The 12,054-nt window shown below is 40.4% G+C and overlaps 1 protein-coding gene across 1 annotated transcript in view; it reads left to right on the plus strand.

Annotated features, from left to right (window-relative positions):
• The window catches only part of PLXDC2 (plexin domain containing 2), a 1,000,652-nt gene that overhangs the window by 645,564 nt on the left and 343,034 nt on the right, over positions 1-12,054 (plus strand). Inside the window, exon 6 of the mRNA XM_078663746.1 lies at positions 10,636-10,735. Within this exon, the coding sequence (XP_078519872.1) occupies positions 10,636-10,735 (100 nt within the window). The remainder of the gene's footprint in view (positions 1-10,635; positions 10,736-12,054) is intronic.

Genomic DNA, 12,054 nt, shown 5'->3' on the forward strand with positions numbered 1-12,054 from the left:
TCCTTATACTAGTTAAATGTGGATATTAATTTGTTACTGGTAAATGGCACTATCGCCTGTTGTTTTAGGTAGCATTGTAGATTTGGTTTGTTGTTGAAAGTATGGTAAGTGGTGTTTTTTTTGTTTTTTTTCTACGGGTACGCCTAGTTTGTATATTATTAACGTTAGTTGAGGTTCTGGTTTGAGGCGATTTTCTTGGAGGAAGGAATAAATTGAAGAGTGGTAATATTTGCAGTTTTTACTACGTTGAGAATGGGATGATAAAAAAAGATAGAAAAAACAGATATGCTTAATAAACATTATAATTAGAAATTAGCAATTAAAAAACCTTTGAAATTCACTGAAAAAAACATAGGTTTCAGGCAGATCATAGTTAGGAATTATCATTTAAAAAACCTTTTTAAATTCACTGAAAAACCATAGGTTTCAGGCAGGTTATAGTTAGGAATTATCATTTAAAAAACCTTAGAAATACATTGAAAAAACCATAGGTTTCAGGGGTGTTATAGTTAGCTGGACATTTCACTCATACAAAACCATTGAAATTCCTCCATCATAGTTAGTTGTACAAACTGTAACTCTTGCGCTCGCAATCCAATGGTGATGATGTCACATATTACATCATTAATGACATGGTCAGTGACATAACTGATGACCATACACTAGTATAACCTTTCATCACTCACTGTAAAATACAGAGTATCATATTTGAATCCATTGACACAGCAATACAAGTATCTAATAACCCACTCAGTGATACCTAGATCTATACACACATTTAATCAATTACCTAGAGAATCACTCATACATGTTGTCAATGATCAATAGAACACTATCAAATGTATTTATACACCTATATTGACATTACACACCAGCACACATCCTATTCATCTATGTAGTCATCCTTCTCAGTTTTGCAAACAATGTATCATATTTACATCTACTCAGCTACAGACTTATACAAATAGTACTTGATTTATTCATATAGATAGTAACTCATACTTACTTTGTTATCAAATCACTATTACAAGTATTCAGTTATCTATACAGTCACTCATGCAATCAATGAATTATATGTATACTTATTTATATACAACAGTCACATACACTGCCTTTTATTTTTTCTACTTTGTTGGACATGTTCCATTGAGAAATATATTTGCTCATCAGCACACACATAAAGATATTCACTAACCAAACAACTATTATAACACGTAGTCTTAACCTCATATATGTACTGAATTAATTATTCACATATCTTAAGGCAGTTACAGATCCCCCACCGAACCACACACACATTCACTCTCCCATACAAATAATCAGTTAACTAATCAATAACTTATATAGACTTTCACATAGCTAGTAACCAACTGGTGCAGCAGTTTACACAACAACTGACAAAGTAATACAGATATTCACACAGTTAAGTCACTATCCAATATATTTAATGAGACACTATAAATTAGTGAAGTAAACAGTCAATCACACTGCTACTAAATCGTCCATCCAGATATTGCTATATCCACTGATTCTTCAATGCAGATTGGTATATATATATATATAATATATATATATAAATAACAAACCAAATCACGTTCACTGGATGATTTCATCAGTGGTGTCTTCAGTGATGTCATTTGAGATGTCATCAGTGATGTCATCAGTGATGTCACTGACCATGTCATTAATGATGTAATATGTAACATCATCACCATTGGATTGTGGGCGCGAGAGTTACAGTTAGTACAACTAACTATAACGGAGGAATTTCCATGGTTTGTATGAGTGAAATGTCCAGCTAACTATAACACCCCTGAAACCTATATGCATATATATCACTATTTCTGTTTCCAGAAAGAAGCTTCACTCTTCGCATGTCTAATTGCAGGTAACCAAAGGGTATTGCATTTGAAATCCATGCTTTACTTGACTTACATGTTTCAAACTCTCACAAGTCCCTTATCACAGGCTGCATTTCAACATCCACAACACCTGAAACACCAGTACACTTTATAATTTGCATTTTTTTCTCTCAGGTGGGCCGATTTCACATGCCATTTTGGAACTTTTAGTTTCATCAATGTTTCCCATCAGTGGTAGTTGCTGATGTCATATATAAATACGTTTCCATCGCCCTTCAGTGGTCTGTCAGCTTTGACTATCAAGCGTTAATTCTTCTCTTCTCTCACGTTCCAAAATATGGCTTTGACAAATCCAAGTCAAACAGACCTGCACTCATTCCAGCAGTGGTGCACGCTTTCTGACTGGACTGCCGTACAATATATCACCATTTCTGTCCCCAGAATGAAACTGCACTCCTTGTGAGACTAATTCCAGGTAGACAAAGCGTATTGTATTTGAAATCTATGCTTTACTTGCCTTACACGTTTCAAACTGTCACGAGTCCTTGTTCACAGCCGGCATTTCGACATCCATAACACATGAAACACCAGTGCACTATATAAGTTGCATTTTTATTTCTCTCAGGTAGGCCGATTTCACATGGCATTATGGAACTGGTAGTTTCATCAATGTTTCCCTTCAGTGGGAGTGGCTGATGCCAAACAGTAATACATTTCCATGGCCCACGCTTCGTTTACAAAAAAAAAAAGTATTCAGTGGGTTTCGTGGAGCCAATGTGACTCACCAACATTTTTCTTGCTTTGAGGTGTTGGCAGCCAATCAGATCTCAGCACAAGATCGGGAGGGTTTGCGGATCCACCGCGGCCACAGTTGTATATCTGAGAAATCTTTCGATTTCTCTAGAACTAATGAATGGATTTACACCATTTACAAAAATTGTGCCTTCTGGACCAAGACCTATCTTTCTGTCAAATTTGTTTAAATTCCATTCAGAAGATTGGCTGTAGCTGTGCAAAAAGTTGCCCCACCCCTTTTTCTCGGCCCCCGCTTGACAGATCATCCACTAGTTTAGAAAATTTCACGAAGATTAGTCAAATGGTGGCCAAAATTATTGCCAAATCAAAAAATTTTCTTCCTTTGGAAACTAGGTCCTAACTATAACTACCCACTAGCGACCACCATATATAGCGAAAAATCCATATTTGCTATCCCTGGTTAGAAAACAGCTAAAGAATTCATATTGGGACTTTTAAAAAACATTAATTATAAACCCAATTCATTGATAAAGTAGGATTTGCATTGATTATTTTACAACAGATACATTTAGAAAAGTTACCTGTTGCCCACTTAAAGCCTCTAGAAGCTTAATCACATGACCTAACAACTGTCACCCAAGATCTAAGTAGCTCCCTGATGAGTTGAGAACTTGCTCCCAGAGCTGAGACTTAGGCCTAGGGTATGAGCAGGTGCCCTGTTTCGCTGTCTGACTGACCATCTGGGCTGTGCCTAGGAACTTACTTAATTTCAAAGAGACCTATCCTAGCACAGGCCGATTTTGCTCACAGCTGTACCTACCCCTTTCCTTTATTCATCAAACTCACCAAAGGTGAGTGGAGGATGCTTACAATGAGTCTAACCAATGGCAATGAATCAGGGTAGCACTCTAACCCATCATTCTTGTGCCCACCATGCAACCTTAGTTTGAACCCAGCCATGCACAATTTATACTTGACCATGCTCCAATAGGAATTAGTTCAGTACTTTCCTTTGTCAACCTTCCCACTCAGGCACCAGGCCAGTGGGAGAGGAATTGCCCCCGAACTGGGTTAGGGAAACCACAGAGTAAAGTTTCTCATTTCCCTGGACACACCTCTAGGGTAGACACAAGAGGCCTGCACAAGCGCGAAAATATTTTGCTGTGTTGGTTTTGGGCAGAGATGGGCACTGTGCACTGCTTAGAGTAAAACACAAAAGAAATGCTGCAACAGTATAAATTCATCTTTTGGAACGTTTACCTCATTAGCTAGAGAGTGGCGAGGAGTTTCCCTGACCCACAGGCTGGCACTTGGCATAAATGTGCATCCACACTACCCTCCTCAGATCACCTTTGTACCTCTAAAAGAATAGAAGGGGACAGGACCTGCTATATGCGACCTGAGAAGAGCTTTGAAGACTGAACCTGCTCCCCTGTCTTGTACCTAGGACAAATAAGTGAACTCCATGGGTCACAAGGATGACCTCCTTTTTGGGCCACAAGGCCACAACGTGATTCAAGAGGCCCTTTTCTTGCATTTCCAGCTGATTAGTTCTAACTGGACCTGCTCTAGATCATGCAATTGGTCTGTACTGTAGTGAGTCTTAACCCCCAAGTGCTGCTCCCAAGCTCCCGGACCGATAGCTGATGTCAGAGTGTACTCCTAATAAATCCAGAAATATTTGCCAACTTTTTGCTCCGAGAACCAACAGGGGACTGGGACCAACCTACCAGACTATCTGCTGGAGTTGCAACGCCACTGGGCCAAAGATTCAGGTTGCTCCGCAATTTTATTCTCTGTAGCAGGAACCTTGTGGAGAAGGCATCCTGCCTCTAGAGCCCTCTTCAGTAACAGCCTGCAGCCATGTCTCACTGGAAGAGTCTTAGCTCCAAAAAAAGTGACTAAGTCCAAAGTTATAAATCTTCAACAGACAAAGATGAGAAAAGTGTCCAGCTTTTCCTTATCTGGGTGCAAAATAAGTTCCTCCCACTCAGAGCTTCCCCATCAAATGTCAACATTTTCAGAGAGCCCTTGTCCAACAGCTATTCCTTGACATGGAGCCCTCTCTGGCCAGAGCCATTTGCCTTGTTACGCTGAGGATTTTGGGGTCCGACTGCTGCCACATTGCAGGACCACCTACAGTATTACGACTGCAGTGCTCAGACTGCCATGAGACCACTGGCACCACTGGGATCAAGAATCCCGCTGGGCCGCCGGTCTTTCACCGGCAGGAATATGCTGGTGAATTTGCCATGAAAAGGATGTGGCAACAAAGGTGGCCGAACAGACCCCCCTGCCATATTTGGGCCTGGGGTGCATGTGGGGGGGATTTGCACCCCCCTTCCTGCACTGGGTGGCATATATGCTACAACGTGCTGGAAGGTGCAGTCAGAGCTTTGACTCCTGTGTTCTGCATGATAGGCTCTTCTATGAGCCTAGCAGATGGCTGCCATCTGACCACCCACCAGACCAGGATTTAACTGCTAATCTGGCAGGCGGTCACACCACAGCTTTGGTTTTTGCACTGGTCAAGCTCAACTAGATGTTTTTGGCGCTGTTCATTTAAAAAATGTATACCTCCAGTTCTACTTAATCAATTTCTTGCATTTTGGGGCCATTTTATTTATCAAAATATACTATATTTTTCTAAATTGGTTTAGAATTATTTTCCTGTGTTGTGTTTTTACTTCAATCATGGTTAAGTATTGTATACATACCTTAGATATTGTCTCTAAATTAAGCCTGACTGCACTTTGCCATAGTTACCAGGGTATTTGAGCTGAGGTAATATTAGTGACCTTAGTGGTTTATCCGGACAAGGAGTGTTGTTATTATTTGAAGTGGGTACTCACCACCCCTCAACTAATAACCTAATTTCTTACCCATGTGATATTTCGAACTTATCTTGAACTGTATTACTCAGCTTCACAAGTGCTCAAAAGATCTGTGTCAATTTCTGTAGCTGTTGGCAAAATCTTGCCTCCTGATTCTGCACCTTCAGTGTCTTCTGTGGTTATTTTTTTGGGCCACTGGCTGCCTTTAAAGAAAACCTCAAAATCTTTCTGTTTAAAAGCCAATTGGTTAGGAATGAAATTGCCCCTACCCCAGGAAGTCTCTTGGACTAAACCTTGCTGGCTTTAACTCTTTTTCATGGTTGGTTATTGTCAATTTGTTCAAACCTGTATTTCTGTAAAGTGCCGAAATACTTCTGACCTTTGTTTGTGCTATATACAGCTGAAAATAAAAACATAGAACATAAATGAAAATTTTTATCCTGCACTGACAGCAGCTTGAAATCGCTTTGATATGCTTGAGTTTTACTTGTATTAATCATTAATCTGGCAACATGTTGTTGCCGTAGATGTGCTATTTCGTGTGTGTATTGAATTAGATTTGTTTGGCATTGTTGATGCAATAAAAATGAAATAAACTGAACTGAAAATTTGTTGTAATGTTTTATGGGTCATTTGTATCCAAATAAACAAAAGTATTTGGCTAATTGAACATATCACATAAAACAAATACACACTATAGACAAGATACTGAATTCTCATGTGTACCTTTAATTTCCTCGAGTTTTCTACAAAGCAGTGTGTTAAATGTCAAAACCCCAGTACTCTTGAGGCTGGATTCAGCAGACAATATGTGCAACTGAAACATTTTTTGTCTAGAGAGTTCTACCCCGTAACTAAAAAGGTCAGACAACAGTCACGTCAGTGGTCTTTGAGCAGTTATTATGTAGGTATATTTGTCGTTGTTTTTTTGTTGAGAGCCGATACCTGTAAGCTCATATGTTCAACGAACATGAATAGGAGGAGGCAAAGAGTTCAGTTCATTGCCTTTCATTTAAATGACTCATTTATTTCTAATCATGTACTAATATACCACAAGTATGTTCTTGTGTATCACTTAACTCTGCTACACTCTGAGGCTGTACATTTACAATAAATACTCTCGTCAGTCAGAGACAAGATGTAAATGCACACTACACATGACAGTGCAAGTGCATTGATTGTGTTAAAATTAAAACTGTAAAAGTACAAGGCAAAAAATGTATGTCCTTAAGAATGTAGCCACCTACAATCATATTTTCAACATTTTTGTCTGAACCTTTCTAAGATTATAGGTATAATCAAGGCTATTGTGTGTCAGAAAATGCCCATTTTTGCGAAGGTCACTCCGATTTTTGTTAGTTTGTATTGCTATTTTTATATTCTGAACATGGGGACACTGCTGTCCAGTCCCCATTGCATTTTTTCTGACCACCAAAATATGTCCAAATTGCATATACTTCTAATTGGAATACTAACATTACCTATAAGTCCCTAGTATGTGGTACAACGTATACCCAGGGCCTGTCATTTAAGTATCACAAGTAGGCTGCAGCACACATTGAGCCACCACTAGATTGACAGTGCAAAACATTTAGCATGGTTGTGCAGTTTTAAAGCTGCGGTTTCATCCTCGCAAAATAACCCGCCTTGACAGGACTAAGCTCTCCATTTGAATATTAGTAAGGCAACCCTAAGTAGGCCTCAATTCTCAGTAAGGCAGAGTGTATGTAATTTAAAAGTAAGGCATGTAAAAGTTTGAAATATGCCTTCACAGTGGCAAGGTCCCAAAAGCAATTACCCCCTAGCAAGGTCAGCCATTTCATAAGAAAAAATTGGCATCCAATATTAAAATTAAATAATGGTGTATCCACTTAAAGAGTACATTTAAAGTCCATTTGTGGACTTTTAAAATATTTATTACAAACCCAATTTACTGGAGAGTTGTGATTTGTGTTAATATTTTAGAAAAGGTACTCTATATAAAGTCACCTTTTGCATTCCTAAAGCAAGTAGGAGCCTATCTGCATGTTCGGCCAACTGTCATTCATGAGCTGCATTGCTACTTTTATTAGGTGTGAACTTGCTCCCAGAGCTGAAACAAAGTCTTTGGCTGTGGGGAAGTGTTCTGTTCCTCTGACAGACTGCCAGAAACCAGGACCTTAATTAACTTCAAAAAGGCATGCCATGTCACAGGCAGATGTAGGTTAATACCAGTGCCTGCCCCTTCCTTTGTCCCTCTAGTCAGCAAGGCAACACACCCATACCTCCAAAGAGGGCACAGTATCTTAGCACAGAAAAAGAAAGGTTTTGCCATGTTGTATTTACATAAGGCGGGGCACTTTTGGGTTGTTAGCAATAGGGCACACAGGAAGCAATGCAAAAGTTGGTAAGGTTATCCCCGGGAACATTTTCCCTATTGATATGGGATAGAACAGGAAGTACCCTCACCCACTGCGCATCCTCTTCAGCGGTGTGTGGAAGAGCGACTGCACCTGCTGTTGAGACCTGTGAGGAGATCCGAAAGACTGTGTCTGCTCTCATTCAAGGTCATCTACAGGGATACAACAAGGTGCTAAAATCCCTGGTTGGTTACAGCTTTCACCTTTGCCCTTTTGAACAAATCCGAGCTCCAAAAAAGCGACTAAGTTCTAAAGTAGAAATCTTCACCGGACGAAGGATCCAAGAGTATTGGGCCAGCGAGTGACCTTCCTTGGCAATGAATTTTGAGTGCTCTGAGCATTCCCGCCAAAATGTCAGCAGCTTCAGCTGGACCTCATCTGGATTTCGTAGCAAAACAAGAAAAATGTCGCAAACGGGCTGTAGCAATGATTTTCCTCACGCGAGGCCAGCGATGCGTTGAATCCTTGCCACAAAAGAGGAAGATGCGCAGATCTGCGAGTGCGTGCGGGACAAAGTGACACACTTCTTCACGCTAGGCCAGCGATGCATTGAATCCTTGCTGCTAGGGAGGTTATGTGTGCGACCTTGCTGCGATGAAAGAAAATGGCGCCCGCGAGGGAGCGACGATCCAGGTGCGATGCAATTAAAACGGCCGACGCACGGGGCCCGCACTGCGTGATGCGTTGATCTAGAAGCTATGATCTGGGGTTAGCGAGCACTCGACAGCCCGCAAACGTGCGATGCGGCGATCTCTGGGGTTAGCGAGCACTTTGTGGCCCGCAAGCGTGCAATGCAATGATCTTGGCTCTGCGAGCACTCCGTGGCAGCAGCGCAAGGATTTTTTTTTACGCTCTTCAGCTGTGGCAGCTCGCAAATGGGCGTTAGCAATGATTTCAGTACTCTCTTCTCTGTAGTAGAACTAGAGACCTGGAACTCATAGGTGCCTCACCTGCAGATAGAAATCCTCGCTGAGAGGAATCAGGAGGCTGGTGGAGGAGTCAGATGTGTCTGTGACACCAGCAGGAGGCTAGCTCTCTTCTAGCCCTTGGGTGATTGCTGTAGCAAAATAAAAGTTCTCTCAAAAGTCCTTTTCCCTCTTCTTCCAAGTCCAGGGGAAACTACTGCAGGCCAGCCCAGGAAATAGCACAAAAACACAAGGACAGTCCTCCCCTGTAGAGTTCTTCAGTGAAACGGACAGAGGTTCTTCTTGACATCCAGGAGCAATACCAAAATCAGGGGTTTGGGCACAGATATTTATACCGCAAAAGTCTTTGTTCTTATAAGTCTCTAGTCACTGAACCCAGCCAAAACCAGCTCTGCTCAGGCCTAGAACACTTTGTTTACCAGGCTGCATCCTTCCTTTCAGAAAGAGGGGGTCTGCCATCAGACACACAGTAGGAGGTGGAGCCTTCATTCACCTTGCCAGGCACAGCCCTATTCAGGTCAAGGAGCTACCCCTCCCAGTACTCAATGCAGATCTCTCTATTCAACCCATATCTGACTCAGCCTGCCCTGCCCCTCTAAACCCAGATAGCCAATACACATAACAGCAGAGCACACTGGAAGGCTTAGGCAAGAAAATACCTACTTTCTAAAAGTGATATTTTCAAACACAGCATATTAAAACCAACTTTGCTAAAAGATGTATTTTATTATTTTGAGCTCAGACATACTACACTCGAGTTTCTACCAGGTTCCCTGAGACAGTTAGGGCTATAAGATGTAATAGCCAGACTGCCCATTCTAACCTATGGAGAACAGGTAGCCTTGCAGCAGTGAAAAACAAAATGGAGGTTAATTCACTACCAGGACATGCTACACATATCAAGCCATGTCCTTGCTTACACACACAATGCACCTACCATAGGGGTGACTGACATGATGCCAAGGGAATGTTCAGGGGCTGGAAAGTGTAGGCACTTCACAGCCGAGATGGCAGTTCTGGACTGCACACAGACACTGCAGTGGCAGGTCTGAGGTACCATTTACAAGCTGCTTCTGTGGGTGGCGCAAACCAGCGCTGCCAGCCCACCAGTAACATTTGGGTTACCAGCCCTGGGCACACATAGGCCACACTACTAGGGACTAACGGTAACCCAAATAAGCCAATCAGGGATATACCAATTCACAGTTACATTTACACAGGGAGCATTCGTGCTGTGGCACTGAATGGCAGTGGCATAGCGCCCAGAGCATCTAATACCAGCAAAAACAGAGGAGACAACAGCAAAATATGGAAGGGAGACCCATGCCAATGGTGCCAGGTCTAACAATATCTATTATTAGAAATTGAAGTGGTAGTTTATTGTGTTGCGTTTTTGACTTTTTACCTGTTTTGGGACTTCTAAATGCTTTGCACATTTTCTTAAGTTAAACCAGTCTGGTCTGTGCTATAGCTACCAGTGGTTGTGCTCAGGTTTAATTTACTAAAACCTTTACTGGATGTAACAAGAGTAATGATGCTATTACTTTTGGTGGACTACAATACACACCAACTAAGAATCCCCTTTCTCAAAGTGTGTATTTATTTATTCAAGGGCAGACGCAGAAAATATGTTGACAGTATTAAAGTGTCTGTGATTAGGAATAATAGATATTCGAGTAACTAAAGAGAATCCAGGACTTGGTGCTCTCCATGGAAAAGTTATTGATATTATCATAAATATTATACATTACATTATTGTACGTATTGTTTGAGATTTAAAAAAATATACATATAAGGGAAATGCATGTGTGGGTGCTTCAGTATGGGCACTAATTATTGGCAATATTTTCTCTTTCAGATTCCTGTCCCAGTGGCACAAATAAGCTCGACTAATCATCCAGTGAAAGTAGGAGTGTCAGATGCATTTGTGGTGGTACACAGAATACAACAAATCCCTAGTATGTAAAGAAACTTTTATAAATTCAGCATGGGTATGTGGGTAGTGAAGGAGAAGAGTATCAGAAATAAAATGTATTGCAAATCAACTATTAAGCTGTTCTATTTATGAAAAAATTCGCTGCAGTTAACTCTATATTTGTTTAATTTTTAATATATATTTGTATCTGTAAATCATATTGTTTTAAAAATGAAAATAACAAAACATCTCACCCATGCCACAAACTGGAGCTTGAAAAAAATATGTAAATAAATGGGTATATACAATGGTATTGCCATACAAATAAACACAAACCTTTCCCATTCTTCCCTACTGATTAATGCAAATTGGTGTACATACAAAAACTGAAAATGAGATCATTTGCTCCTAAATAATGTATTCCTTTCAAAGAAATAATAAATGGTGTGCACCTTGACAATATTTGCTCTATGCATGGTGCAAGTTTGTTATGAGGTCAGAGTACATATATATGGTCTTTGTAGCTATTGCCAGCCTCAACCTTTATTCATTGTTGTGTGGTAAAAGAGGATCTTCATTCTAGTAGGTTGGTTGAGACGTCCTCAGCAAGGAAATTGCTTTGACTTTTATGAAAACCATTATTCTTATAACTGGGGCTTTTTCTCTAACTGCATCTGCCAGGGCTCATGTCACACAAGTTCCACGTAGATACGGAACCCCAGATAGACAGCTTCAATAACTCTTTTGTAAATTAAACTTGCAGTAGTGGGTTTTTTTTTCAATTGGATAATCATTTTTATTTGCAGATTAAGGGCATATTGATGATAGCAATGTCTGCTCCAAATTGAGGGCCACTTGTATCAAAATAGCATTTTGCAATTACCAAATAACAATGTTTACTGAATTGCTATTTGGTAATCACAAAATGTGATGTATGTAAGGAATACCTAAAGATTTCGCGATTTCTTAATGTTACCAAATAGCGATTCGGTAAATACGTAATCAGCATTAGGTAATACTACTCCATTTGTTCCTATGGGCCTGCCTATGGGCCTAAAGGCCCATAGGTGAAAATGGTTTTGCATTAACTAATTTGCGGTTACCTAATGGGTAATAGCAAATTACGTATTGCAAAACCAAGGATTTCTGGGGGCCTAAGGCCCCTCTGAGCCCCCCCCCCGAAAATGTGCACAGGTAGAGCTCACATGGCATTTTGAAAAATGGAATTTTTGTGCATTTTCAAAAATTGCACATGGTTACTATTGACTTTTAGTCGATGGTAATAGCATTTCCTAAATGCAAAGTTAGCATTTAGAAAATGCTTGGCACATGAGCCTAGAGAATCACAATTTGCGATTCCCT

This window comes from Lissotriton helveticus, chromosome 10 (assembly GCF_964261635.1).
Source record: "Lissotriton helveticus chromosome 10, aLisHel1.1, whole genome shotgun sequence".
Lineage (NCBI taxonomy): Eukaryota > Metazoa > Chordata > Amphibia > Caudata > Salamandridae > Lissotriton > Lissotriton helveticus.